Genomic DNA, 25,858 nt, shown 5'->3' with positions numbered 1-25,858 from the left:
GATTTAGAATTAAGTGATTCAAAGTAGTGTTTATATTTCATCAGAGCTCAAGTGTACACCGACATGGAACAGAATTCAGAACTCTATGAAAGAGAGCTGGTGTCCAGAGGGCTGATGTCACACAGCCCCGTGGCGTAAAAGATGGAGCTAGTCCATTCTACTAGCTCTGGCCAGACAGAGACTGCACTTCTGAAAGCGGGCTTTTCAACCTTGGATCTTAATTACTCTTAACACGGATAATTAGATCTATCTTTCTCAGATTACAGGTTTGATAAATTCCTGATAAAATATCCTGTTCCCTAAGTTTTATTTTTAATTTTTTTACAGTTGGCCTTCATTCATCTAGCTCTGAATGTTTTCACTGAAGTGAGTATGCTTAGCAGTCAGTGTTTCTTCTTTCTTGGCTCACTGTCCCCCAATTTCAGAGTGTTAGATTAGGCAAATTGCTTACTCCAGACAAACTGGATTTCCTCAGAGGATTTAGTATTTAGGAGGAAATATGGCAACGGAAGGCCTGTGGTCTACTAGAAAGACAGAATGGGGGACAAGAGGCTTCTGAAGCAGCTGGTTCCTGGTCTGAGCAAGGCACCACCCATCTCTGAGCCTGGGCAAGGGCTTGGCTGGAAGCTTCTAGAATCTCCTTAAATCCCAAGATGGCATGACCCAATTATCAGTGGGAGAAGTGAAAATTTTATTTTCCTAAAACACATTTTACTTATGAAATGGGTTTGCATAATCTCAGTATTGTCAGACAGTAACATTTTACAAAAAAGTAATTCCCTTAATTCCTTAAAATGTTTTTAAACCTAATGTACAGTGAGGGGTGAATTCTGACTCTCAGAATGAACATATTTCAGGAGACTCAGTGTTTGAGAGCAAAACAGCTCCAGCACAGGTTTTTATTTACAGCTGCACATTACTGCATGTGAAAGAGAGTGGTTGTCCCCAGATTCTGTATTTCTGATTTCTTTCTCTCCAGAGTTGCATTTCAGTCCTTTTTCATACACAAATATACCTTTTTACCGACCCATAGGCTATCTTAAGCTCCTGGGCCTTTCTGGGAAGATTTACTTGTGGTTTACATTCATAGGATCTGTTTGGGGTTCATTTTCTCCACTGCAGGAAGCATTTGAGGTTGTTAAGGGCTGTGTGGGGAGAAAAGCCACATTCAGCTTGACTGCACTTCTCTGCCTAGGTGTGTCAAAGATGTTTGATCTCAGGACGAAGATTATGATCGGCATTGGAACCAGCTTACTGATTGCCACGATTGTGCTGACAAGCATTGTTCTCAGTCTTTACATCAAAATAGCCAAAGCGCTAAAGTGAGTCACGTGGGTAAGACTGGACAACACCTCCTCAAACAGGATACCTGGGCTCTCTGCCTGAGCAGGTCCTTCCTTCCTCACTGCTGTGGCCACACGTGGGTGAGGGCAGGAAGGGCAGGCAGCTTTGGAAAGGCAAAAAGGCAGCAGAAGGCTGGGCACAGTGGCTCACATCTATAATCCTGGCATTCTGGGAGGCCGAGGCGAGAGGATCACTTGAGTTCAGGAGTTTGAGACCAGCCTGAGCAAAAGCCAGTCCCCGTGTCTACTAAAAATAGAAAAATTAGCCAGGAGTTTATGGCGCACAGTGGTAGTCCCAGAGCTACTCAGGAGGCTGAGACAGGAGGACCGCTTGAACCCAGGAGTTTGAGGTTGCTGTGAGCTATGATGAAAGCCACTACACCCAACTCGGGGCAACAAGGCAAGACGCTGTCTAAAAAAAAAAAGGCAGCAGAGTTAGAACCTTATTGCTCTTCCTTCCGGCTTGGGTTCTTGAGCTCATAGGTAGAATGTTCTCTGCCTGGGGCTGTGTGTTAGCGCTGCTCGGCTGTCACTGGACCTTGCTGAGCTTCCCATATGGTGGGCGAATCAGCACCTTGGCCGGCCCCGCTCTGTCCTGGGCCCCGTAGGCTGAAGGCTGCGGGACGGGCCGCCCGAGTGACTCTGCCTCGTGCCCGTGCAGAGGGCGGGCTGGACTGATCTCCCCTTGCCTGAGCTGGGGGCGCTCAGGATGCTCCCTCAGTCACTGCCAGTGATGGGGGATGGTGAGGTGGGCCTCTGGGACCCTGGCACAGCTGAGCTGTGTGAAGATCCTGGGGACAGCCAACAAGGGGGTATAGGTCAGACAAGAGATGATCACAGTTTGGGGAGAAGACCCTTCAGGTGTGGGAGAGATTGGTTGTCAGAAGCAGTTGTGTCCCATTCTAGGGAGTCAGATGGCACATCCCAGAGCCTGGGCACAGCTCAAGGCAGCGTCTTCCCGTCATTCCTGCCTCTTGAGGGCCTGCAGTGACCAGCTAGGGGATTACTGCTTGCAATTCACTCTCACTTCTGTTGCCTGATTTTACATTATAGCAATCATGGAAAAGGAAGGGATTAGAGAGGAACTTGGGACGGGGGAGGGAGCTTAAATCTAGTGCTGGTGTCACGTTTGACTGGCTCCAGCCCTAAACTTCCCAGATAACCCTGACAACTGCCACACATGGACAGAAGAAAAATTCTAAGCCTGTGCTTTGTGTATGTTTTTTCTTAAGATGTGCAAGGGAACCTGATCTTGTGCTTGTAAAAGGTGATAACGTAGCCAAGTTGTGCTGGGTCAAGAATGCCAACAAGCCCCATCCTTATCCCGCTGCGATGCAGTGCTGTGACGGATGCAGAGTGTATGCAGATTGTGACCCCCTGCCACCTTGCTGCTGTGACGTAAATGAGGGACTCTGATTTGGGAAAAGTGGGCATGAAAATCTTCATGAACAGTACTTCTTAGTGGAATGTTTTATTATTCAAATCAAGTTCTAGAGTGTTTACATGATATTATATAATGAACAATGTTATTTTATATACTTGTGAATAAATGTCCAACATTGAAAATAATCCTCTCTGCCTCTAGTATTTCCTTGGTTATAAACATCCTTTATTTAAATAGATGTGTTAACCACTTTGGAACTTGAGGTAATTAGTTTGTAATATTCCGTTGCAATAGGAGAGTTAGAGCAGAAAATAAAAGCCTTCAGCACATCTCCAACCCCAAAAGGGAGATGCACCTTTATCTCAGGGCATTTCCAATTTCAGCCTCAGCTGATCTTGCCCAGGGGGAGTCACTGGTTTGGCTCTTCCTCTGAGGGCTTTGGTCAATTGCATCCAGCTCCCCCCGATGGGGACTCCATTCATCCAAAGGTGGTGAGAAAAGCCAGGTGGGACTCCCCTGGGTTAAAGCTGTCTGACCTGTGTGAAGATGGGCTTGAGCTCAGTGGCCTTCAGCATTTTGGAAAACCCAGATTTCTCCTGCTGCTATCGCCCGAATCTTCAGAGCAGGCTGCCTCCTTTGTGGCTCAGTGTAACAGTGATTTGTACTGATCCTGCCAGCAGTATCTTCAGCTGTAACAGGAACCTGCAGCCAAAGCCCAAGCCAGACTCCCTGGACCACAGTGAGAAAGAAAGGTAACTGACTGAGGAATGTGAGCCCCTTTGATTTTCAGGCTCAGAGAGTCACTGAAATGCAAGAGCAGTCATGACTCCCCTCTGGAGCTAAATAATTACCTCCTAAAGCCACTTGTTAAGTGGGCTCTAGACTAACTGATGCCAAGTAGCTGTAAAATGCCATACACTGGACACCAGTATAGAAATTAGACCTCCTTTTAAAGAACAAACTTGCCAAAATATTAAATGTGTATGAGATACCCTTTCCTTAAAAATAAAACATGTTAAGCAAAAATTAAAAATAAAATAGTTTTATTAAGACAAGTAGCTTCCAGAGTGGATGTATTTATTTTTATGTGCAAATATATCACCCTTCAACAAATATACAGGAGTTACAAGATCTGAAAATTAAGTCTGCCAGAGAGAACTGCAATCTCTGGATTCATATACCTTAATCCTTCCATGCAGAATCTCAGCATTTCATATGGTAAACACACCAGAAAAGGACTCTGGGAGAGAAAAACATTTATCAGTTGTTCAAAAAGAGAGACTTCCTTACACTATCTGGGGTTACTTAGGTCAAATGAGATGACTGCTCCTGTTTCACACGAAACACCAAATCCAAAGGACTAATCCTAACAAGAAATAGGCCATTTCTGATTGTTTACTTTCCTATCTACAGCTATGCTGCTATGAAACAAATAAACAGCTGGTGTGAACTAATTTCACACATTCCAAATATGGATCACATCTTACTCATTATCTCAGATAAGCAATACAAAATGTAAATTAGTGATCTGAATTAAAGGTTCCAAGTCTTAAGTATCCAATTTTCCAAGACAATTAGAAAAAGAAAAAAAGAATCAAATACTCTAAGTGTTATTTTTTATATTCCTAAAACTATATAATAAGGTCTTTGTGTAAATTAGTCACTTCATACTCTGGTTTCTCTTCAGACGGTATAAATCTTTCACCTTTTACTAAATAAGTCACTTTAAACACATATACAATATACAATACAAACTAATGAACTGAATTAGAAATTCTTAAACATTTTAAACACTTAAGCAATACAAGCATGCATAAACTTCTACTAGAGTGAAAAATCTTGCTAGCAAAAATAATTTATGACTATATCATGTTAACTCATAGTGTACAGTACTGGATTTACATGAACAAGTGTAGTAAAAATGAACACTGAGGTCACTTTATGTTAAGTAAGATTAAGAACCTTCAAAGGACATTAAATCCTTGCTTTTCAGAGACATTTTTGGGTTTTGGCTTTGTAATAAATATGCAATAAATATCTGCAGTACATTGTATATGTTGAGAGCTTATCTCTCTCCATTTGAAAGTCTTTCTCCAGAGTCACAATGTCTTAGAGGCATCCCAGTGGGCGGGGGATTGGGATTTTGCAGCAAGTCCATTAACAAAGCAATCTTATCATCTATGTGCTCCTGGAGTTTATATATTCGCTGATCAATGTAGTCCATAAATTTCTTTTCCATCAGTTCCATATTTTTAGAAAGAATCTTTTCCAGGTAGGAGCAAACAGGTTGTTCTTCTATTCTAAAAAGCAATTTAAAAAAAATCAATTTTCCCTAATGTAACACAGATAACCAAGTTATACAATAAGCAGCCAACATACATGGCTGAAATTTCCCTCCATAACTACGCTGTCTGCTTACAATGTATTTCAATGTTCCAAGTATACCACAGGTGACCACAGTCCTAAATGCCCAACACATTCTTAAATTATTTCTATTAAGTATACAATTGAAATGGGAATACAAAAGTGAAGATGAATCCTTCAAGAACAATCCTTTTTGATACTGAGATTCAAAGCAAAACTATTCTTGCCCAATTTTCAAAAAGCCAACATGTATATTTTCCAAGTACTTCCCCAAGCAACCCTACAATTTAAACAGTTTTTTCTTCCTTCATACAAACAACTTTACTAAATTACTGGAAGGTATTCTAAGCCAATACGAATAGAACACTTATGAATTTAACTGAAATAGGCAAATTAATAATAAATGAAAAGCACACCAGTTCCGAACATTCATACTCAACACTAATAGAGTGAATCTCACAGTGTGGTCCACAAAACCCTGGGGTCTCCATGACTTTTTCAGGGATTCCATGAGGTCAAAAGTATTTTTATATTAAGATGTTATTAATATTTGACTTTTTCATCCTCATATTCTCATTTTTATACACTGGCATTTTCCAGGGCTACAAAACATGTAATGTCATTGCTCTGATGACTATTAAAATTTTTAGTTGTGTATTCTTTCCTAAAATTTCTTAAGGTAATAGGTTTAGTGTATAAATATACGCTTTTTCAGAGATTAACCCAGTTTGTTCTCAGTATTGTTAGTATGCTCTAACTAGCTACATTGATTATACATGCCATAATGCAACATATAGGACAATGCAGCCAAAAGCTAAACCACAAAGATTTCCATAAACTTAAAACACCATTCTCATTAAACTTCTTAAAATTTGGCTGATTTTCATAAAGTTTGTTATTTATGTTTATATTAACACATAGTGTTTAGTATGGTTATTTTTAAACATTTTTTTGCCCCAAATGTGTTCACAGGAATAAATATCTTTATATACCCTACATAAATCAAAGATTTTTGGATTCTTCAATTATTTATTTATTTATTTTTTCAAGCGGACTTACTGCAGAAATCTTCAATTATTTTTAAGAGTGTAAAGACCAAAAAAGTTTGAGAACCACTACTCTGTATCAAGGAGGGTTTTTAAAAAATGGTTTATTTTGAAATTATGGATTCACTGGGTTGCAAAGTTATAAGAGTTCCTCAGGATCCTTCAACCAACTGTCCTAATGGTTACATCTTATCTAACTATAATATCCAGACCAGGAAACTGATATGAAATGATACAATGTGTGTATAGTTCTATCACATATATACATATTTATTTAAACACTACAATCAAGAGGCAGAACTATTCCTTAACTACAAAATCTCCGTCCTGCTACCCCTTTATTGTCACATTTACTCCCGCAATCCCCTCCTTCCCTAACACCTGGCAATCACTATATGTTCTCCATCTCTATAATTTTGTTACTTATGTTATCTAAATGAGATCATATAGTATGTGACCTCTTGAGATCATACTGTTACTCAGCACAGTGCCTCTGTGAGCCAGCCAAGTTGCTTCTTTTCATTGCCTATAAGCATATGAGCATTCCATGATATGCACATACCTGAGTTTGTTTAACCATTCACACACCATAAGATATTTTTATTATTTTCAGTTTGGGGCTCTTATAAATAAAGCTGCTATGAACAACTGAGTACAGGTTTTTGTGTAGACAAGCTTTCATCTATCTGGGATAAATGCTCAGGAGTATGATTGCTGGGTCGTATAGTAACTGTAGGTTTAGTTTTTAAGAAACTGCCAAAATAGTTTTTAGAGTAGCTACATCATTTCACATTCCCACCAGCAATGTATGAGATCCAGTTCTTCCATATCCTTGCCAACATTTGGTATTGTTACCATTTTTAAATTCTAGCCATTCAAATAAATATGTAGCGATATCTTGTGGGGGTTTTTTGTGTGTGGTTTTAATATGCATATCCCTAATAGCTATAAAGTCAATGTCAATTATCTTTTCATTTGCTTATTTGCCATTTGTATACTCTCTCTAGTGAAATTACTTTGTCTTTTGCCATGTTCTAATTGGATTGTGTGTATTTTTGTTTTTTTTAATGTTGAGTTTTTATAGGCCATTTGTTGGATTTGTGATTTGCAAATATTTTCTTCCAGTTTGTATTTTAATCCTCTTAACAAGATCTTTCATGGGCAAAAGTTTTCAATTTTGATGGGGTCCAATATATCAATTTTTTCATCTTATAAGTCATGTTTTTGGTGTCTTAGCATAAGAAGTCTTTTTCTAGTCCTAGGTCCCCAAGAGTTTCTCCCATAGATTATTAGAAAGGTTTTACAATTTTATATTGTACATTTTAGTCTATGACCCATTTTGCGTTAAATTTTTGTATAAGGTACGAGGTTTCAGTCACCATTTATTCTTTGCCTGTGGATATCCAATTGCTCCAGTACCACATGTTAAAAAGACTATCCTTCCTCCATTTAATTACTTTTATACCTTTGTCAAAAATCAGTGAACCTGAGTAGACTTATTTCTGTGCTATCTATTCTATCGATCTGTGTATCTATCCCTTTGTCAATACCAGTTTTGAATACTGTGGCTCTATATCTTGAAATCAAGTAGGGGCTTCTCTAACTTTACTCTTCTTTTTAAAAATTTTTTTAAGTTCCTTTATCCTTCCATTTTTTTAGAATTTTTCATTTCCAATTTTAGAAATCTCATCCATATTTATAAAAAATCTTGAACTACTCATAGGAAGTGCATTAACCTTATATTATCAACTTGAGGAGAACTAACATTTTTAATATAGTGAGTCATAAAATCCATGAATATGTTTTGTATCTCCATTTTCTTAGGTCTTTCTTCGAACAGTATTTTATAATTTTCAGTCCACAGATCCTGTACATGTTGTTAGATTTATATGTATTTTTACATGTTTTATAATTATTTTTATAGATTTGTATATTTTACATGTATTTACATGTTCAATTCTTTGTGGCAATCTAGTTTTGGTATCATAGTAACACTGGCTTCACAAAATAAGTTGGGAAATCTTGCCTCTTCTATATTTTAGAAGTGTGTAAAATTTGTGTTGTTTAAATGTTTGGTAGAATTCTCCAGTGGAAACATCTGGGCCAGGATATATCTTTTTCATGAGATTTTCAATGACAAATTAAGTACTTTAAATAGTTATAGGACTATTCCATTTCCTATTTCACGTTGGTTGATTTTGGTAGTTTGTAGTTATTGAGGAATTAATCCATTTTTTCTAAGTTATCAAATTTATGAGCACAAAATTGTTTGTCATATTTCCTTATTATTGTCTTTTTAATGACCTTAGGATCTGTAGTGATATCCTGCTACACTGCTGATATTGGTGATTTGTGTCTTCCTTCTTTTTATCTTTGCCAGTCTTGCTAGAAGTTTACCAATTTATTAAAATTTTCAAAGAATCAGCTTTTTGCATCCTTCATTTATTATTTTCCTGTTTTTGAGTAAACTGATTTACGCTCTTTATAATTTCCTTCTATTTCCTTGCTTTAGGTTCATTCTGCTTAGACTTTAAATTATGGATTCAATTATTTAATGGTTATAGGTCTATTCAGATTATCTATTTCATCTTGGCTGAGGTGTTATAATTTTGTGCTATTGATTTGAGAACTTTCCTCTTTTCTAATGTAATCATGTAGTGCTATGAATATCCTTATCAACATTTCTTTAGCTGCATCCCACGAATTTTGATTTCTTGTATTTTCATTCATTTCCATGTATTGTTTTTAATTTCTGTTGAGATTTCTTTTTGAACCATAGTTTTATGTGTATTGTTTCATTTCCATGTGTTTGGGAATTTTCTTCCTGTCTTTCTGTTACTGATTTCTAGTTGGAGAATATACTTTGTATGATTTCAATCCTTTTAAATTTGGTTAGATTTGCTTTATGACTCAAGATATAATCTATATGTGAATCCTCCATGGACACTTGAAAAAATGTATATTCTGCTACTGTTGTTACCGTCTTCAATAAATGTTTAGTTACAAAATAATCCAGCTACCTCATTTTCAGATGAAAACTCTAAACTGAGGAAGATTAAACAGTATGGCAAAATGGGTAAGCCAAAACTATGACCAGAGTCCTGAATTCCAGTCTAGAACACAATTTGACACACTATACCTATGTAAAGAATTAGGAACATAATAAATACTTAGCTACCTCTTAATCAAATATGTGTTGCCAAAATAAAGGATTAAGAGACCAGGGGTAAGAGCTTGTATACTACAAATAATTATGATCCTAATATAGTTTATTATTATTCATAAATTAGCCTAGACCAAACATAATCTACAAAAAAAACCTTTTACAATGGATATTTAACATACTGAGGCAGAAAATAGTACAAACATAAATAAAAACAATGTAAAGATTATGATTCCCACAGCTCCTCTCCATTCATGCAAATCACTTTCTACTCGAACACTTAGCTAATACTTATAACCCTTCCACAAAATGCCTGAGAAGTGTGCAACACCTTCAGCTATGGGCACTTAATTTCAAAGCAAACCATTCTACTCTGTAGTGATTCCCTGTAAGTGTATTAATAGTAAAATGTAAAAAAAAAAAAAAAAAAAAAGCTGCTAAAATTTTCTCTGGAAACAGATTTTTAGGCAGTATTCATTGAGACAAATCTGTTTCTCTTCATCTGAGTCTCTCAGCTACCAGATTTAAACTACATTTGTCTTAAAATAATACTTACCCAACACCAAGAATGCCTTCACTGGGCTTGGTGATGTTTTCCTGCCACTCAGCCTTACGTCCCACACGGAGATGATTAACTTGACTACACAAATTCTGGAGAAAAGGCAGCAACTCAGAGTTAGATATATCTGAGCTGTCAATTGTTTTCTTTGGTAAGAAAGAGGATACTGCATTTTTAAGATCATTTTCAAGAAGCGAATGATTTTGTGGCATAATTTTACACTCGCTAAGGTTTGTAGTATTCCCTTGACCAGGTGGCTGTGTACTTTTGTCGATGTAAGCTTTTAAGTTTTCAGTCACGTTTCCAGACATCAATCCAGTTCTAAAAGGAAAAGGTGTGGAGGATGACTTGTCTGAGGATTCTAAGGTAGATAAGGGTTGTAGTCCAATCACATGCTTGTATCCAGGATTTCCCAAAACCGACTGAAGCTGCTCTTCAAAGGGAATGCAATTCTAAAGAAGGTAAATAAGTAAACATTAATATGACTAATATTGACAGCTAAATTTTGGAGTAATTTCTATGAGCCAGGCACTGTGCATTCTTTTATTTGATACTCACAACATCCTTATGAAGTAGGCTACTATTTATATTCCAGTACCCAGTCTTAAGTGGAGGAGACCAAGGCTAATGATGACCTGACCAAAGTAACACAGCTAGTAAGTGGCAGAACTGGGACACAAATCTAGGCTAACTTAACTCCACAGTCAGGGCTTTTAATCATTTCACTGTAATTTTCCTAAAGAAAATATTAAAATAAATACTAGCATGCATAGTAAAATTATATTGACATATTTTAATGTTTTCACTACAAAGGCCCCTTTAATTCACGGTAATAAAATGTAGTACTCTCAATTGAGTTACAAGAATTGATAATTTTTTTATATTTCAGTTATATTATTCCCAACTTTCAACATATGGTGAGCTACTCATTTTTACACACTCATATCTTCTGCAATGAGTTTTTCATGGAAGCAATACAGAGAGGTACACTATTTAAAGCTGTATGTTCTACGGGTACATTTGTGACATTTTCAGTGACTAAAATGTGCTACCATTTGGCTGTGTTTGCTGTGAGAATTTCTAAAATAAGTTATGTTTTACAGACTCAACTGCTTATGCAGTATTATTTCCAGAGAAGATTCTGGCTTACCCAGAAGAGAAAATTACAGTATCTCCCTTTTATGGTCTTCAATTTTTCCACTAGAGAAAAGCAAAATACCTCTAGCCTAACTAACTCTTAAGCATTATAGCTCTATTCTAAATTCAAAACATAGAAGTCTACTATAGACTCTTATCAGGGGCTACCATCCCACACTTACTGCTTTTCAACAGCTAGTGAGAGACTGAAAAAAGTAACACTCAAGATTAGCTAAAGAAATTCAGTTCATAAATTCATCTAGATATTCTAAAGAAGTATTGCTAGACTAAGCCAGACCAACATTCATTTATTTAACAAATATTTACCAGGAATCTACTCTATGCTAGGTACTGTTTCAGGCACTGGAAATACAGCAGTGAACAAAACAAAGTCCCTTATCTCATGGAGCCAACATGATTGGAGAGTAGGAAGAGACAGACTACACAGGAAGGAAGAAAGAAAATATATCATAAGATAGAGATGGTGATAAATACTTCAGGGAAAAATAAAGAAGGAAAGGGAAATAATGAGGGCCAGGGGAGGACTGTAACTTCATGTTCCTATCCAACTTCTTTCACTGAACTGCACTTTGGAAAAATGCTCTTTATAGAGAAATGTTAAACTGTTGTTAATTTATTTTCAAATTCAACTTTTGAATAAACCTGAATATTTGAATATTCCTGGAACAAGATGGATTATACATAATCTTATTAACAAAATGTTAACATTAGAAAACCTTCCGTAAGGTCAAAAAAACTTTACTCAGTCATAATGGAAAAACTCACTTATTTCTCTGTATTTCCAAAAATTATATTATAGAAAATAAACAAATCTAAACTAACAGTAATGATATTTGTACTAGAGTCAATGTCAAAATTATGGGTAATCATTAAATAGGCAGAAAATTTAAACTGAAAAATCTAAATGTAAAGATATTTGCTATGTAAAATTTTCTGACATATAGTATTCTGATTGTTTATAAGAAATGCACTGATTATAAAAATTAGTCATTGGAGGCCGGGCGCGGTGGCTCACGCCTGTAATCCTAGCTCTTGGGAGGCCGAGGCGGGCGGATTGCTCAAGGTCAGGAGTTTGAAACCAGCCTGAGCAAGAGCGAGACCCTGTCTCTACTATAAATAGAAAGAAATTAATTGGCCAACTGATATATATATAAAAAATTAGCCGGGCATGGTGGCTCATGCCTGTAGTCCCAGCTACTCGGGAGGCTGAGGCAGAAGGATCGCTGGAGCCCAGGAGTTTGAGGTTGCTGTGAGCTAGGCTGACGCCACGGCACTCACTCTAGCCTGGACAACAAAGCGAGACTCTGTCTCAAAAAAAAAAAAAAAAATTAGTCATTGGTAAGAATGTAAAATGGTATAATGGTTATGAAAAATAGTACAGAGGTTTCTCAAAAAATTAAAAATGGAACTACAATATAATCCAACAATCTCATTTCTGGGTATATATCTAAAAGAACTGAAGTCAGGATCTCAAAAGAGACATCTGCACTTCCATGTTCACTGCAGCACTATTCACGATAGCCAAGACACAAAAACAACCTAAATGTCCATTAACAGATGGTACTGATAAAGAAAATATGGTATATACATACAATGAAATACTATTCAGCCTTTAAAAAGGTGGATCTGAATGAATGACATCACACTAAGTCAAAAACGCCAGTCACAGAAGAAATAATGCATGACTTCACTAACATGAGGTATCTAAAATAGTCAAACTCATAGAAACAGAGAGTAGAATGGTAGTTGCCAGAGGCTGAGGAAAAAGGGGAAATATAAAGTTGACATTCAATTAATATCAAGGTATTAATATCACATTGTGGCTGGGTGAATCCTAGCACTCTGGGAAGCCGAGATGGGTGGATTGCTCAAGGTCAGGTGTCCGAAACCAGCCTGAACAAGAACAAGACCCCGTCTCTACTAAAAATAGAAAGAAATTAATTGGACAACTAAAAATATATAGAAAAAATTAGCTGGGCATGGTGGCGCATGCCTGTAGTCCCAGCAACTCGGTTTGAGGTTGCTGTGAGCTAGGCTTACTCCATGGCACGCTAGCCCAGGCAACAAAGTGATACACTGTCTCAAAAAATAAAAATAAAAAAAAATCACATTGTACCTTATGTTTCATGTTAACAAAAATTTGTTAAGAGGGTATATCTCATGTTAAGTGTTCTTACCACAATGAAAAAAAGTCATATTTTCTGAGATGTGAGCTCTTTAGGTGATTTTTTTTCTCTTTAGATTAAATATCAAAAAATTCACAGGGAAGTACATGCCACCATAGGAAACGAACAAAGCCCAGGTGTCTGGTTGCTATTCCTCTACTTTTTATATGAGCTTTTTCAATTTTTATTTTGACCTATCCTGGAATAGATTGTTTTGTAAGCCACATCAAATCCTTTTGAAAGTAGATGGTTAAATACATATTAAATAATTTAAAAAGCCTACCCTTTGCTAGAATAATTCCACTCAAGAAATTTATCCTAAAAAGATACATGAACAAGTATGCAAAAATAGATGTCCAAGTTCACTCTGTGTACCACTATGCATGCTGTCAAAAAAATTTGGAGAAACTTAAATATTCATGAATAGAAAACTGACTGTATAACAGAATATTCATAAAAATCACAGAAAAATGTATTTATTGCTTAGTAAGAGGCCTATGATATCCTTTTAAGTGAAAAATGTTACTGAGCAACATAATACAACATGAAAGCATTTAGATAGAATTGTGTCCATATAGTCACATATGTAAAGAGCTATATATGTATGTGTGTATATAAACTACACATGTTGTATACAGAGATTTCTAAAAATTCATAGTTTATCTGAATATATTATACGAGTTATGAAAGTATGACTTTTCTATACTTTTTGTTTTTTTAATTATAAAATATTCAAACAGTATCACCTTTAATAATCAGAAAAAATAAATAAATAAGGCCATTTTGAAGGAGAAAAAAAAAGAGTATTAACACCCGGGCGTGCTTGCTCACACCTGTAATCCTAGCACTCTGAGAGGCCAAGGCGGGAGAATCGCTTAAGCTCAGGAGTTCAAGACCAGCCTGAGCAAGAGTGAGACCCCATCTCTACTAAAAATAGAAAAAATTAGCTGGGTGTGGTGGTGTATACCTGTAGTCCCAGCTACTCAGGAGGCTGAGGCAGGAGGATCACTTGAGCCCAGGAGTTCGAGGTTGCTGTGAGCTAGGCTGATGCCACTGCACTCTAGCTCAGGCAACAGAGCAAGACTCTGTCTCAAAAAAAAGAAAAAGAATATTGACTCCTGAACAATTGACTGGTTTTTTTTGAGAAAATGGGCCAAATCCTTTCATTCAAATAACATTAAGTGACAACTATATACTTTGATATGGAATTCCTATTCAATTATTCTAAATTGCTAAAGCAAAAACAAATCAAAGTCAGCAATCTGAACTACAAAGAAATAAGAAATACTCTAATATTTATTGACATATCATGAAGGTTTGGACTGCATAGAGAGTGTCAAACTTTAATAAAACTTTCAAGAAAACAAGTAGTGCCACGGCACAGGTGAAGCAGGGAGAGATCAAAACTTCTAACACAGGTCCCCAGGTGCTTCCTTTTCCCCAGGACAAGCTCTGCCTAGACAATGAGTGTGATCACACCACGTACTCAGGAGCTGTTTGGGTCATAAAACTTCCCCATTTTATGCTCAAATATTTAAATGGTTTTCATGACCTTTTCCATGCCTTAGAAATCCACAGAGGCCTAGTATGTTAACAATAAGCAATCCTAGAGAATCAAAATACATGTGAGTGATGCATTGTGCTATGACATCACTAACTGATAGGAATTTTTCAGCTAAAGACTTTCTTGCTAGAAAGGAAGTCTTTCATTAACATGTTTAAAAGTACATTGAACTGGATCACCTTCTTTCTTCTCCAGGGTGTCCCCCAAATGTCCCTGCATTAGTGGTGGGAAGAAAGCAAGTTACAGTACTTACCCATAAGTGTTGGCTGGGGATTAGGGGGTGGGGGTGCAGCCTTATGTGTGTTTCTATATGCATAAAAAATCTAGAACGATATATGTCAAACTGTTACCTGTGGCTACCTCTGGGGAACAGAATGACAGCTGAGAAAACACTTTAATTTTTTACTAACTCTCTGTATTGATTAAAATTCATGGCAATGAAAACTTTTTATAGAATAAAACCATATTAAAATTTAAAGATACAGCCAAAATAAATATTTGCTATATAATTTCATTTTATCATAATTTCATTTTTTTCCCAAAATCAAGTTTCTAAAAGATGGAAATCACTAAGTTAGTTATAGTTAACTAATCATTCCAAAATCATTTCACAAAAAATTTCTTCCTTTTTAAAATATTCCACTAAAAGTTATTATCAAACGACAAAGTATACAGACTCACCTAGGTATGAGTGTTTAACATACTGATTCCCAGACTCTACCCTCTGAGATTGAGTAGGTAGTAAATGAGGTCCAGAAATAAGCATTTTGAAGCCATTCCAAAGGATTTTGACACAGGTGTTCTATGGATCACACCGGAAAAATCACTGCCCTAAACTATTAAAAAAGCTCTCATCACATAAGCCTGAGAAATTCTTTCACTATCCCTTTACACAACTATCTTCTAATTTTTTCTTGTAATCTAAACTTCTTGAAAACACCCATTTGCAATCACTAACTCCACATCCCAATACCCAGTTCCTACCTAATCCCTCATAATCTGGTTGACATCTCATCACCATTCAAACTACCTCCTGAAGATCTCCAAGAAATATTTAGTTTATAAATCTGATAGGCACATATAGTCATGTACCACACGATGACATTCAGGTCAACAATGGACCCCATATACAATGGTGGTCCCCTAAGATTATAATGAAGCTGAATTAATTCCTATCAGCCAGTGGTGTCATGGCATAACGCATTATTCACATGTATGTAGTGATGCTCAGTGTAAGTTAACTTATTGCACTGCTGGTCACATAAAAGTCTACATACAATTATGTATAGTACATAATACTTGATAATGATAATAGATGACTATAGTACTGATTTGTTTATTTATTATACCATTAATCATTATTTTAGAATATATTCCTTCTACGCATATAGATATATAAAAACTGTAAAAGTGCCTCAGGCAGATCCTTCAAGAGGTATTCCAGAGGAAGGCATTATTATCATAGATGACAGCTCCATGCATGTTATCACCCCTCAAGATCTTCCAGTGGGATAAGATGTAAAGGTGGAAAATAGTGATATTGATGATTACTACTATATGTGGGTCTAGGCTAATGTATGTGTTTGTGTCTTCGTTTTTAACAAAAACATTTAAAAAGTAAAAAAATACTAAAAACTTCAAAAATAGAAAAATGCTTAAAGAACCAGGAGATAAAGAAATAAAATATCTTCGTACAGCTATACAATGTGTAAGTTCAGTGTTATTACAAAAGCGTCAAAAAGTTTAAAAAATTTAAGTTTACAAAGTTAAAAAGTTATAATAAGCCAAGGTTAATTTATTATTGAAGAAAGAAAATTATGCTTTTATAAATTTAGCATAGCCTAAGTGAACAGTGTTTATAGAGCCTATAGTAATCTCCTAGGCCTTCACATTCACTCAGAGCTTACTGACTTACCCAGAGCAAATAGCAATCCTGAAAGCTCCATTCATGCTAAGTGCCCTATACAGTTGCACCATTTTAAATCTTTCATATCATATTTTTACTGTACCTCTTTTTAAATTTAAATTTTTTGTCTTAGATATTGAGGTCTCACCATGTGAACCAGAATGTTCTCAAACTCCTTGGCTTCAAGCAATCCTTCTGCCTCAGCCTCCTGAGTAGCTTGGATTACATGCACAAGTCAACACACCCATCATTTTACTGTACCTTTTTTATGTTTAGATAATGTTTAGATACACAAATACCACTGTTTTATACAACTACCTATAGCATTCAATAGAGTAACATGCTGTACAGGTCTGTAGCCTAGGAGCAATAGGCTATACCATATAACATAAGGTGGGCTATACCATCTATGTTTGTGAAAGTACACTCTCTGATGTTTGCACAGCAACAAAATCATGTAAGGATGCATATCTCAAAACACATCCCAATCGTAAATCGAGGCATGACTGTATGCATATAGGTACTTGGATCCATAAACAAGACAGACGAGTCTCTGTGTGCATGAAGTTAATACGTTAGTGAGACTAACAAGCCACCAACACATAAAAAACAAACTGGTCAGAAGGGCACTGATGAACTATGATATAGATCTGGAGGTGCATGCTACTTTAATCTCAATGGCTGGGAAAGGTCACATTATGGATGTAACATTAAAATGAGATCTGAATAATAAAATAAAATGCAGACACAAAAATATCACAAGGAACAGTTACAAGTACAAAGTTCCTGAGGAAGGAATACATTTGGACATTTGGGGAATACACATATCATGTCTGGAGCAAGGTGCCCAAGGAAATGTGGCAGGAGATGAGGCTGAGGAGGCAAGCAGGACCCACATCTCAGAAGTCAGGGTAAGGAATCGAGATTAATTCTAAGCGTGATGGGAAGCAGCAGCAGTGGGGTCTACAGAAGGGCAAGATGAGATCTCTTCACTCTTTCAGATCATTCTGGGTGCACGGTAGCAGAAGGAGACCAGACAGGAACCTCCTGAGGCATCCAGGTGAGAGAATGGTGGAGGAGGAAAGAAAGTACAATTTCTTTCTTTTTTCAAACCCTCCCTTCTGTGGTTTCCCCAGTCTTCAGCTCTCCTGGTTCTCTTAAGTCTGCCCATACTCCAACACAAGTACTAACTTAGAATTTGTAAACCTCACAATATTTACACATTCTTTACTTGCATTATTTAAATTTTCACATGAATACTATGACCTTTGCAGGTTACATTTAGATTACGTACATGAAGAATGCACATTGAAAAAATACACGAATCAACTTGCCAAAAGGATGAACAAGGGACAGCACAAGAACTTGAAGTTGCTTAGCCTGACATCAAATCCTTTCTCTTGCTACTTTATCACACTGCTGTCTTCTACTCTTCTGGTTCCCTTTTCCTCTCCTTGTATCCTTACCAAATGCAGTAACTCTCTAAGGTCTTTTTTCCTTGCTTTGTCTCTCTCTTCACCACGTTCTCTGTTAGCTACTGTGAGTACACCCCTAAACCCCTCTTTCAGCCACTGAAGGTTCACTTCACTTCTGCCAATCCTGTCTCCAAATGCCTGCAACATCCTTCCAGCTAATTTCTTATGTACAACTAAAACTCAATATTCCCAAAATAAAATTCCTTTTCCCAAGTGTTGCATTCATATTACTGATATTGCCATCCTCAAAACCTCAATTTCGTGTTTGATTCTACTTTTCTCCTCCAATATAAAGTTAGTTGTCAATGGCTCTACTATTTTAGTAACATGATCCAGCATCATGTTACTATGTCCAATCTTAGACCCTCATTAACTCTCATCTGGTCGAGGGAAACAATGTATAGCTGGTTTATTTCTTCTAGTCTTATTTTCTTGATTCACCTTATACAAAACAGTGGAATAAAATTTCTTGAAACATAGGACAAAAACATGCACAACTTTAAAATAGCATTCAAAGCTATGTTCTAACTCAAATCTACTATAAACTTCCCATTACTTCTTTGCTCCAGAGAAATGAACTATTATTCATTTCCCAGTTATATCCAGTTCCTCTAGCATGTAAGATTTTATCCGGCTCATTTTCTTTGTCTGAAATGGCCTCCCTCCAGATTTACTTGCCTAATCCCACCCATCTTCAAAGGTCTAAATAAACTGCCACTTCCTTTAGTAGCCTTTCCTACTCTACCTCATCACTCCCTACTTACGTGCTCTAGACTGTAAAAATCTTTAAAGACAGGCTATAGACTAACCGATCATCACTGCAACCGCAAAAGTGTTCAAAACAGTGCCATGTACACTGTGAAGGTGCTTAATAAATACTTGCTGAAGGAATGAGTGAATAAATTCATGAAAAAGTGTGAAGATCTGAAGATCTGTTTGTTCTGTAGTCAAAACATTTTGTAGGAGGGTAAATCTATAAAAATGTGACTTTTACAAAACTAAATAAAGGTAACAGTTAAATCAATAAAAATTAAAAAAAAATTTAAGTCACTACATTTTCTTGTTAAAAGCCACTATTTTGAAATTTTTAATGATATCCAGAAAGAAATCCATTCTACTTACCTGCTGCTGGAATCTAACCATATTCATCAGTTGCTGAGCTCCAGGTGATAACTTTGATCCCATGGACTCCATTATGCTTTGGACCTTGTCAAGGTCTATCCTTGATCCTAGAGCAGGAGAGTTTTTTGACGAATTTGCCAAAACCGATCTCATGTGTACCACAACTTTACTGATGAATACACACTGCTTTTCACCAAAGGACAGCAACTATTATAAAACGAAAGAGTTCCAGAAAATAGTAATGATATTAAAAACAATCATCATTTAAGGTCACTTCTTGGTATTACCTAAATAAGAATGAAGTATTGGCCAGGCGTGGTAGCTCACGCCTGTTATCCTAGCACTCTGAGAGGCCGAGGCGAGTCGATCTGTTTGAGCTCAGGAGTTCAAGACCAGCCTGAGCAAGAGCAAGACCTCGTCTCTACTAATAGAAAGAAATTAGCCAAACAACTAAAAATAGAAAAAATTAGCTAGGCACGGTGGCACATGCCTGTAGTCCCAGCTACCTGGGAGGCTGAGGCAGGAGGATCGCTTGACCCAGGAGTTTGAGGTTGCTGTGAGTTAGGCTGACGCCATGGCACTCTAGCCTGGGCAACAAAGTAAGATTCTGTCTCAAAAAATAAAAAGAGTTAAGTATTCAAGAATCTAAAAATTACCTTCAAGTGTATTTTAATTGTTCTCTAGAATAATCATAGTCAGAAAAAATTCCAATTTACTGAGGCTCAGATGAACTATTTAAATAAAAGTACTTCAGAAACTATATTACATGTAAAATAACAAATGGTGAATTAAATAAAGTTTTACTTAATTAACTTAATTTGTTAATTCCTTCAAATAATTAAAAATAAACCACAGTAGTCCCCCTTTATCTGTTGGGGGATATCTTCCAAGACCTTCAATAGATGCCTGAAACTGCAGATAGTACCGAACCCTGTATGTACTATATATACTATGTTTTTTCCTATATATACATACATGCCCATGATAAAGTTATACTTAAAAACTTATAAACTAGCCACAGTAAGAGATTAACAACAATAAAATAGAATAAGGATAATACACTTTAATAAAAATTACATAAGTATAGTCTTTCTCTCTTGAAATATCTTATTGTATTGTACTCACCTTTCTGATGATGATGATGTGAGATTATAAAATGCCTACCTAATGAGATGAAATGAGGTGAATGACATAAGCATTGTGACTTAGCGTAAGGATGCTACTGACCTTCTGATGTTACATATGGCTATCAAGTAACTAACAAGCAGTAGCATATATACTATGAATATGCTAGACAAAGGGACAATTCATGTCAATGGCAGGATGGAGCAGGATGACATGAGATTTCATCACACTGCTCAGAGTACAATTTAAAACTCACAAATTGCTTATTTTTGGAATTTTCCATTTAATATTTTTAGACCGCGGTCCACTGCAGGTAACTAAAACCATGGAAAGTAAAATTGTGGATAAAGAGGGACTACTGTATACTAATTTGAGACCTTAACATACCACAACCTGCCATCATATTATTTAACACAACAGAAGGCTGTCCAGAAGATCATTCTATGTGTTTACTGAAATACTAAATACAGTTTGGTCTTTCAGAATTTACAACTGTTAGAGAATGTTGAGATGATCTATAATACCTTGCTGGATTATACATTAAAAAGATAAGTTTAAGGGTGATTTTCTAACTTGTCAAAGAATACTTAATTACCAAAGGTCAGACTTGGAACCCAGGTCTTCTGGCTTCTATCCCAGTAGTTTTTCTAATGCTTTATGCTGTCCATTTCTTTTTTTCACTTTTTTTTTTTAGAGATGAGGTCTTGCTGTCACCCAGGCTGGAGTGCAGTGTAGCAATCACAACTTACTGCAGTCTCGAACTCCAGGGCTCAACTGATCCTCCCACCTGAGCCTCCAGAGCAGCTGGGACTACAGGTGTGCCAGTTGCTATAGTCCCAGTTGTCTAGCTAATTAAAAAAATAAAATAAAAGTTTTTTTTTTAGAGACGGAATCTTGCTATGTTGTCCTGACTGGTCTTGAACTCCTGACCTCAAGAGATCCTCCTGCCTCAAGATTAGAGGCATGAGCCACTGCACCTAGTTCTGTCCATATTTCTGAACCATGAGGCATTCCATGTGTGGTACTGACAAAAGATTAGCAAGATGGAAAGGGAACAGGCTTTAGAATCAGACAAATCTGGGTTTAAATTATGACTGGTACTTAAAACCTGCATGACCCTGGGCAACTGCTAAACCTGAGTGAGGAATAAAATGAAAGAGGATAAAATAACAATGATCTCACATGGGTTTTGTGAGGATCATGTGTTAAAATTTCCAGATCCTACCACTTAGTAAGTGCTCAAAAATTTGTATCAGTAACAATTTCTTTTTTTTTTTTTTTATTTCAAACAATTTCTTTTTAAATTTCATAAACTACCGCCCCAGGACAAACTTTCACACATACCCTAGAGGTTCCCTGAACAAAACAACGCTTTATGCTCCCATGTGTTTCCAGAGAACAGTTACAAAAAACACCTTCAGAGACACACAGATCCGTATGTCACACAAAGACGTAGGTCAATACAAGTCTATGTCTTTGTGTGACATATGGACCTGTGTGCCCCCTACAGTATCTGACATTAAGAGGCACTCAAATATTTGTTGAATGAATGAAAATGAATCACTTTATTTAAATGGGTTTAAAAACTTAATACATTACCCAAAACAACATCTTAGAATAATCAGTTCTATGAGTTTGCTATCTGCCTGCTATGAAAATGACTTATTTTTTCTTATTATAAAAATTTTTGGACAGTGATGCTAGCACATAAAAAAAAAAAAAAAAAGTCTCATTTTCTTCTATCAGTAATGATAATAAGTACAGAATTTTAGAGATAAAACGAGTCTAAGAATTAATTTTCTTAAGACCCCCAATTTTTACCCATGAGGTAGATCTAATCAGATGAAGAAACCTACCAAAGTGTAGTCCATTACTTAGCTACGGAACTGAATATTCAGGACTTAAGATTCTCAACTCAGTACCCTATCCCTAGATGCTGATGATATCATTAATGTTCATCTTAACAATATTTTTCATACTGAAGACAATAGTCCAATCCCATTAACTTTTTGGTTCCTTGCCTAAAACTTTTCTAATTCCATTCTTGATTGATAAATAGGGCCAAAACTGATTGTGATTTTTTTGGTACCACAGTTTTATATAAAGATGAAAAAAATGTCTTTTATCTTAGTTTCCCAAGGTTTCAAAATACAGTCATGTTGCGTTAACAATACATTTTCCATAGCTAATAGTCAAATTTTAAAGATTTCAATGTTAAAAAGGGTTGATTGTTTTGTAGAAAAGTAATTTTTTGCATGTTTACTGTTTCTCAACTAAAATTAGAAACCAAGTTCAACTAATTATATCACCAAACCAACAGAAAATAAGTATATACAATACAAAAACAACTTAGTTGTCAAATTATTTAAAATTTACTGCTGACTTACCTTTATTTGACAAGCATGTGTAGAGGACTCCAATTTTAGATATTTTTTGTACAAAATAATTTTGTCATGTTCACTAAAAATAAAAAAGGGTTTTTTTAAATTTCCATACAGTATCACTTTTAATACTTGCATTGAAAATAAATGTTTCCAGGATAATCCTGAGATTCAGTTTTCATGGTGAGACAGAAAGAGTAGGAGCTCTTTCCTGAATTACACTGTCTGTAAGGATTACATCTACCACTTACTAGCTAAATGACACAATTAAATTATATAACATATATATAATCGTGTATTATAGAGAATATTTTAAAACCCAATAAATAGGCCAGGTACAGTGGCTCACGCCTGTAATCCTAGCACTCCGGGAGGCTGAGGTGGGAGGATTGCTTGAGCTCAGGAGTTTGAGACCAGCCTGAGCAAGAGCAAGACCCTGTCTCTACTAAAAATAGAAAGAAATTAGCCAAACAACTAACAATAGAAAAAATTAGCCGGACATAGTGACACATGCCTGTAGTTCCAGCTACCCAGGAGGCTGAGGCAGGAGGATAGCTTGAGCCCAGGAGTTTGAGGTTGCTGTGAGCTAGGCTGATTTGCCATGGCACTGTATGTAGCCCAGGCAAGAGAGTGAGACTCTGTCTCAAAAAAAAAAAAAAAAAAATCCAACAACAAAAAAACTAAATAAACACAGTAATTATTTCCAACATGCAGGATTCATATTTTGGGTTAAAGACAGACTGGGGAAGAATATTTTTTAAAAAATTACAAATTGTAAGTTGCATTACAGGTTAATAAACAGGCTGATGTAACACAGTTTAAGATTCCTGCACCATTTTAACAGGCTTCCAAGAAGAAAATGTGCTCAAAGTTCCAGATTAACTGCCAAATTAACTTGTGGAAAACAAACCCCTGTGAGTTAAATGAGAGACCCAAGAAACACCAAAATTTCATTCTAATAAAACTCTTCCACTAGCTAGCTCTGACCTCCTACCAATGTGCCTTCACTCTTATTAGTTCTAAATTTCCATATTTACAAAAATAACTAGTGGCCCAGCATGGTAATCCAGTACTTTGGGAGGCTAAGGTAGGAGGATAGCTTGAGCCAAGGAGTTTGAGGCTCCACTGCTGAACTATGAGCAAGCTACTGCACTCTACCTGGGGTGACAGAGAAAGACTCTGTCTCAAAAAAACAAAACGAAACAATCTAGATCTTGATCTAGAATGCCTATACATAAGATCCTTTAGTGGTTTAACCTTCTATGCCTTCTTTGAATAAATAAATAAAAACCTTTTTCTTTTTTTCGTTTCTACCTTTTCTCCCCTAACGTATGGCATCCACATCAGATAATCAATAAACACCACAAAGGCTGTGGGAAAATAAAAACATTGCTTCAGAAGTATACTTTGACTTGTACAAGTCACAAACCTGTCATCCAGGACAGTACCAACATTCTTGCCCCGACTGGTTCCACAGTACTCCTCTCCTAAGTATACTTCCATGTTTCTTGCAGAACTGAGAATGCCCACAGAAACGATTTCTCCACCTCCGGCAGGGTCACACCTCAGGTAGAGGAAGCAGGGGCTTTCATCTTGGCTGTTCAGGCTTCTCTTCAAAATCACCAGATCCTGCCTGAGAACAAAATTGGTAAAAACATTACACAGTAGAGACTTCTCTGAACGCAGCTCAAAACTCACTTATTAGGCCGTGCCTGTTTCTTCTAACTCACTTCCACCTGCCCTTGGAGTCCAAGCACCCACAAATGCTCAATACAGAATTTATAAAAAAAGGGAGGCGTCAGACATCAGGGCTTTCCCCTCCATGGATTTCCCTCAATCACATTCTACTCAATCCCTGTGACCGAGTCTCAGATAATTAAATACATTTACTGGACAGCTATTGTGTGCACAGGAGTGGGGAACAGAATACAACAAAAGACGAGAGTGCATCTTTTCCAAACTTAAGTTGACAGCACTCCTCTACAGTTGGACTTTCCAAAAAGCCAGTTTGGGTCGACAGGTGGCTTATTTGCTCCCGGGGAGATGGGCGGATTGATTTTGACAGAACTGACAAGCCATCACACCTGACATAGGGGCATGTTTATGAAATTCCGAGAGTCCAGGTCACCTTCCCCGCTCTCCTGCGCCCCCGGAGCCCCGGCCACTTCCCGGCCGGACCCCCACCCACCGGCCCACACCGGACCCCCACCCTCTGTCCCCGGCCCACCCCGGACCCCCACCCTCTGTCCCCGGCCCACCCCGGTCCTCGACTCCTCCAGCGCCGCTTCCCCGCACAGAGCCTGCACCAGTTCTGCTCCCGGACCCCGGGCACAGACCCACCCCGTCGCGGGCCCTGCCTCCCCCAGGAGCGTGTCTGTCACCCGGCGCAGCAACCCCAGCCCGGCGCACCCCGAAGCAGGCGGCGCCAGCAGCTCTTCGCAGTCGAAGTCGCGGGCGCCGAGACCAGCCTGGGTGAGAAGGAGACTCTGGGTCAGGGCCCCGCGTTCGGCATCCCAGGAAGAGGCCAAGGTCGGGCGGCAGCTCAGTCCCGCGTCCTCAGTCTCCATTCTGCCGCCTGCAGCCAGGCCAAGCCAACCCAGCCCCGGAACCTCTTTTCAAGGTCTTGAGTTTCCGCCAGTGCAGCGCGGAAGAGAGAGAGCAGAGCGACTTCCGGCAGGCCCCGCAGCAAATACCCGCCGCTTCTCGCTTTTATGGAGACAGAGGCAGCTACCATAGGCACGCATGCGCACGCCATGAGGCTTCAGAAACCGCGTTCAAAAATCAGCGGGGCAGAGATCAAGGGTGGATCATGCGCACTGACAGCTCCTCAGTCTACCGCTGGAGACTGTGCGCAGGCGCGGTGCTCTGGGCGCGGGCACGAGGGCAATTTTCGACGTTGGTCCCAGGGAAATAGTAGGCGGCGTGGACAACCGTTAGCGGGGAGAGTTGGTCCAATGAGGAGCGTCTGTAGTTACGTAGGCGTGGCCTCGTCGCTTCACGCGACTTAGAGGAGCGACTCCTGACCTCGTTACCTTTGAGTGGACACCCGGGCCTTTCCCGCCTCCAGTCCATGCAGTGTGTGGCATTTGCGGCGGCGAGCGTG

The 25,858-nt window shown here is 37.7% G+C and overlaps 2 protein-coding genes across 2 annotated transcripts; one reads left to right on the top strand and one right to left on the bottom strand.

Annotated features, from left to right (window-relative positions):
- Positions 1-537: 537 nt before the first annotated feature.
- Positions 538-2,759, top strand: FAM24A (family with sequence similarity 24 member A). The gene is made up of 3 exons (XM_076009644.1): positions 538-574; positions 1,196-1,322; positions 2,576-2,759. The coding sequence occupies exons 1-3, from the start codon at positions 538-540 to the stop codon at positions 2,757-2,759; spliced, it is 348 nt and encodes a 115-aa protein (XP_075865759.1).
- On the bottom strand, positions 2,729-25,532 carry C14H10orf88 (chromosome 14 C10orf88 homolog). The gene is made up of 6 exons (XM_012781301.3): positions 25,165-25,532; positions 24,185-24,388; positions 22,762-22,834; positions 19,250-19,456; positions 9,857-10,311; positions 2,729-5,027 (listed from the first exon to the last, which is right to left on the bottom strand). Exons 1-6 carry the CDS (start codon positions 25,320-25,322, stop codon positions 4,793-4,795), a joined length of 1,332 nt encoding a protein of 443 aa, XP_012636755.1. The 5' UTR covers positions 25,323-25,532; the 3' UTR covers positions 2,729-4,792.
- Between the last annotated feature and the right edge of the window lie 326 nt (positions 25,533-25,858).

Source organism: Microcebus murinus, chromosome 14, assembly GCF_040939455.1.
Source record: "Microcebus murinus isolate Inina chromosome 14, M.murinus_Inina_mat1.0, whole genome shotgun sequence".
In the NCBI taxonomy this organism is placed as follows: domain Eukaryota; kingdom Metazoa; phylum Chordata; class Mammalia; order Primates; family Cheirogaleidae; genus Microcebus; species Microcebus murinus.
Note: the sequence above shows the minus strand (reverse complement) of the source record. Positions and strands in the feature narration are given on the sequence as shown.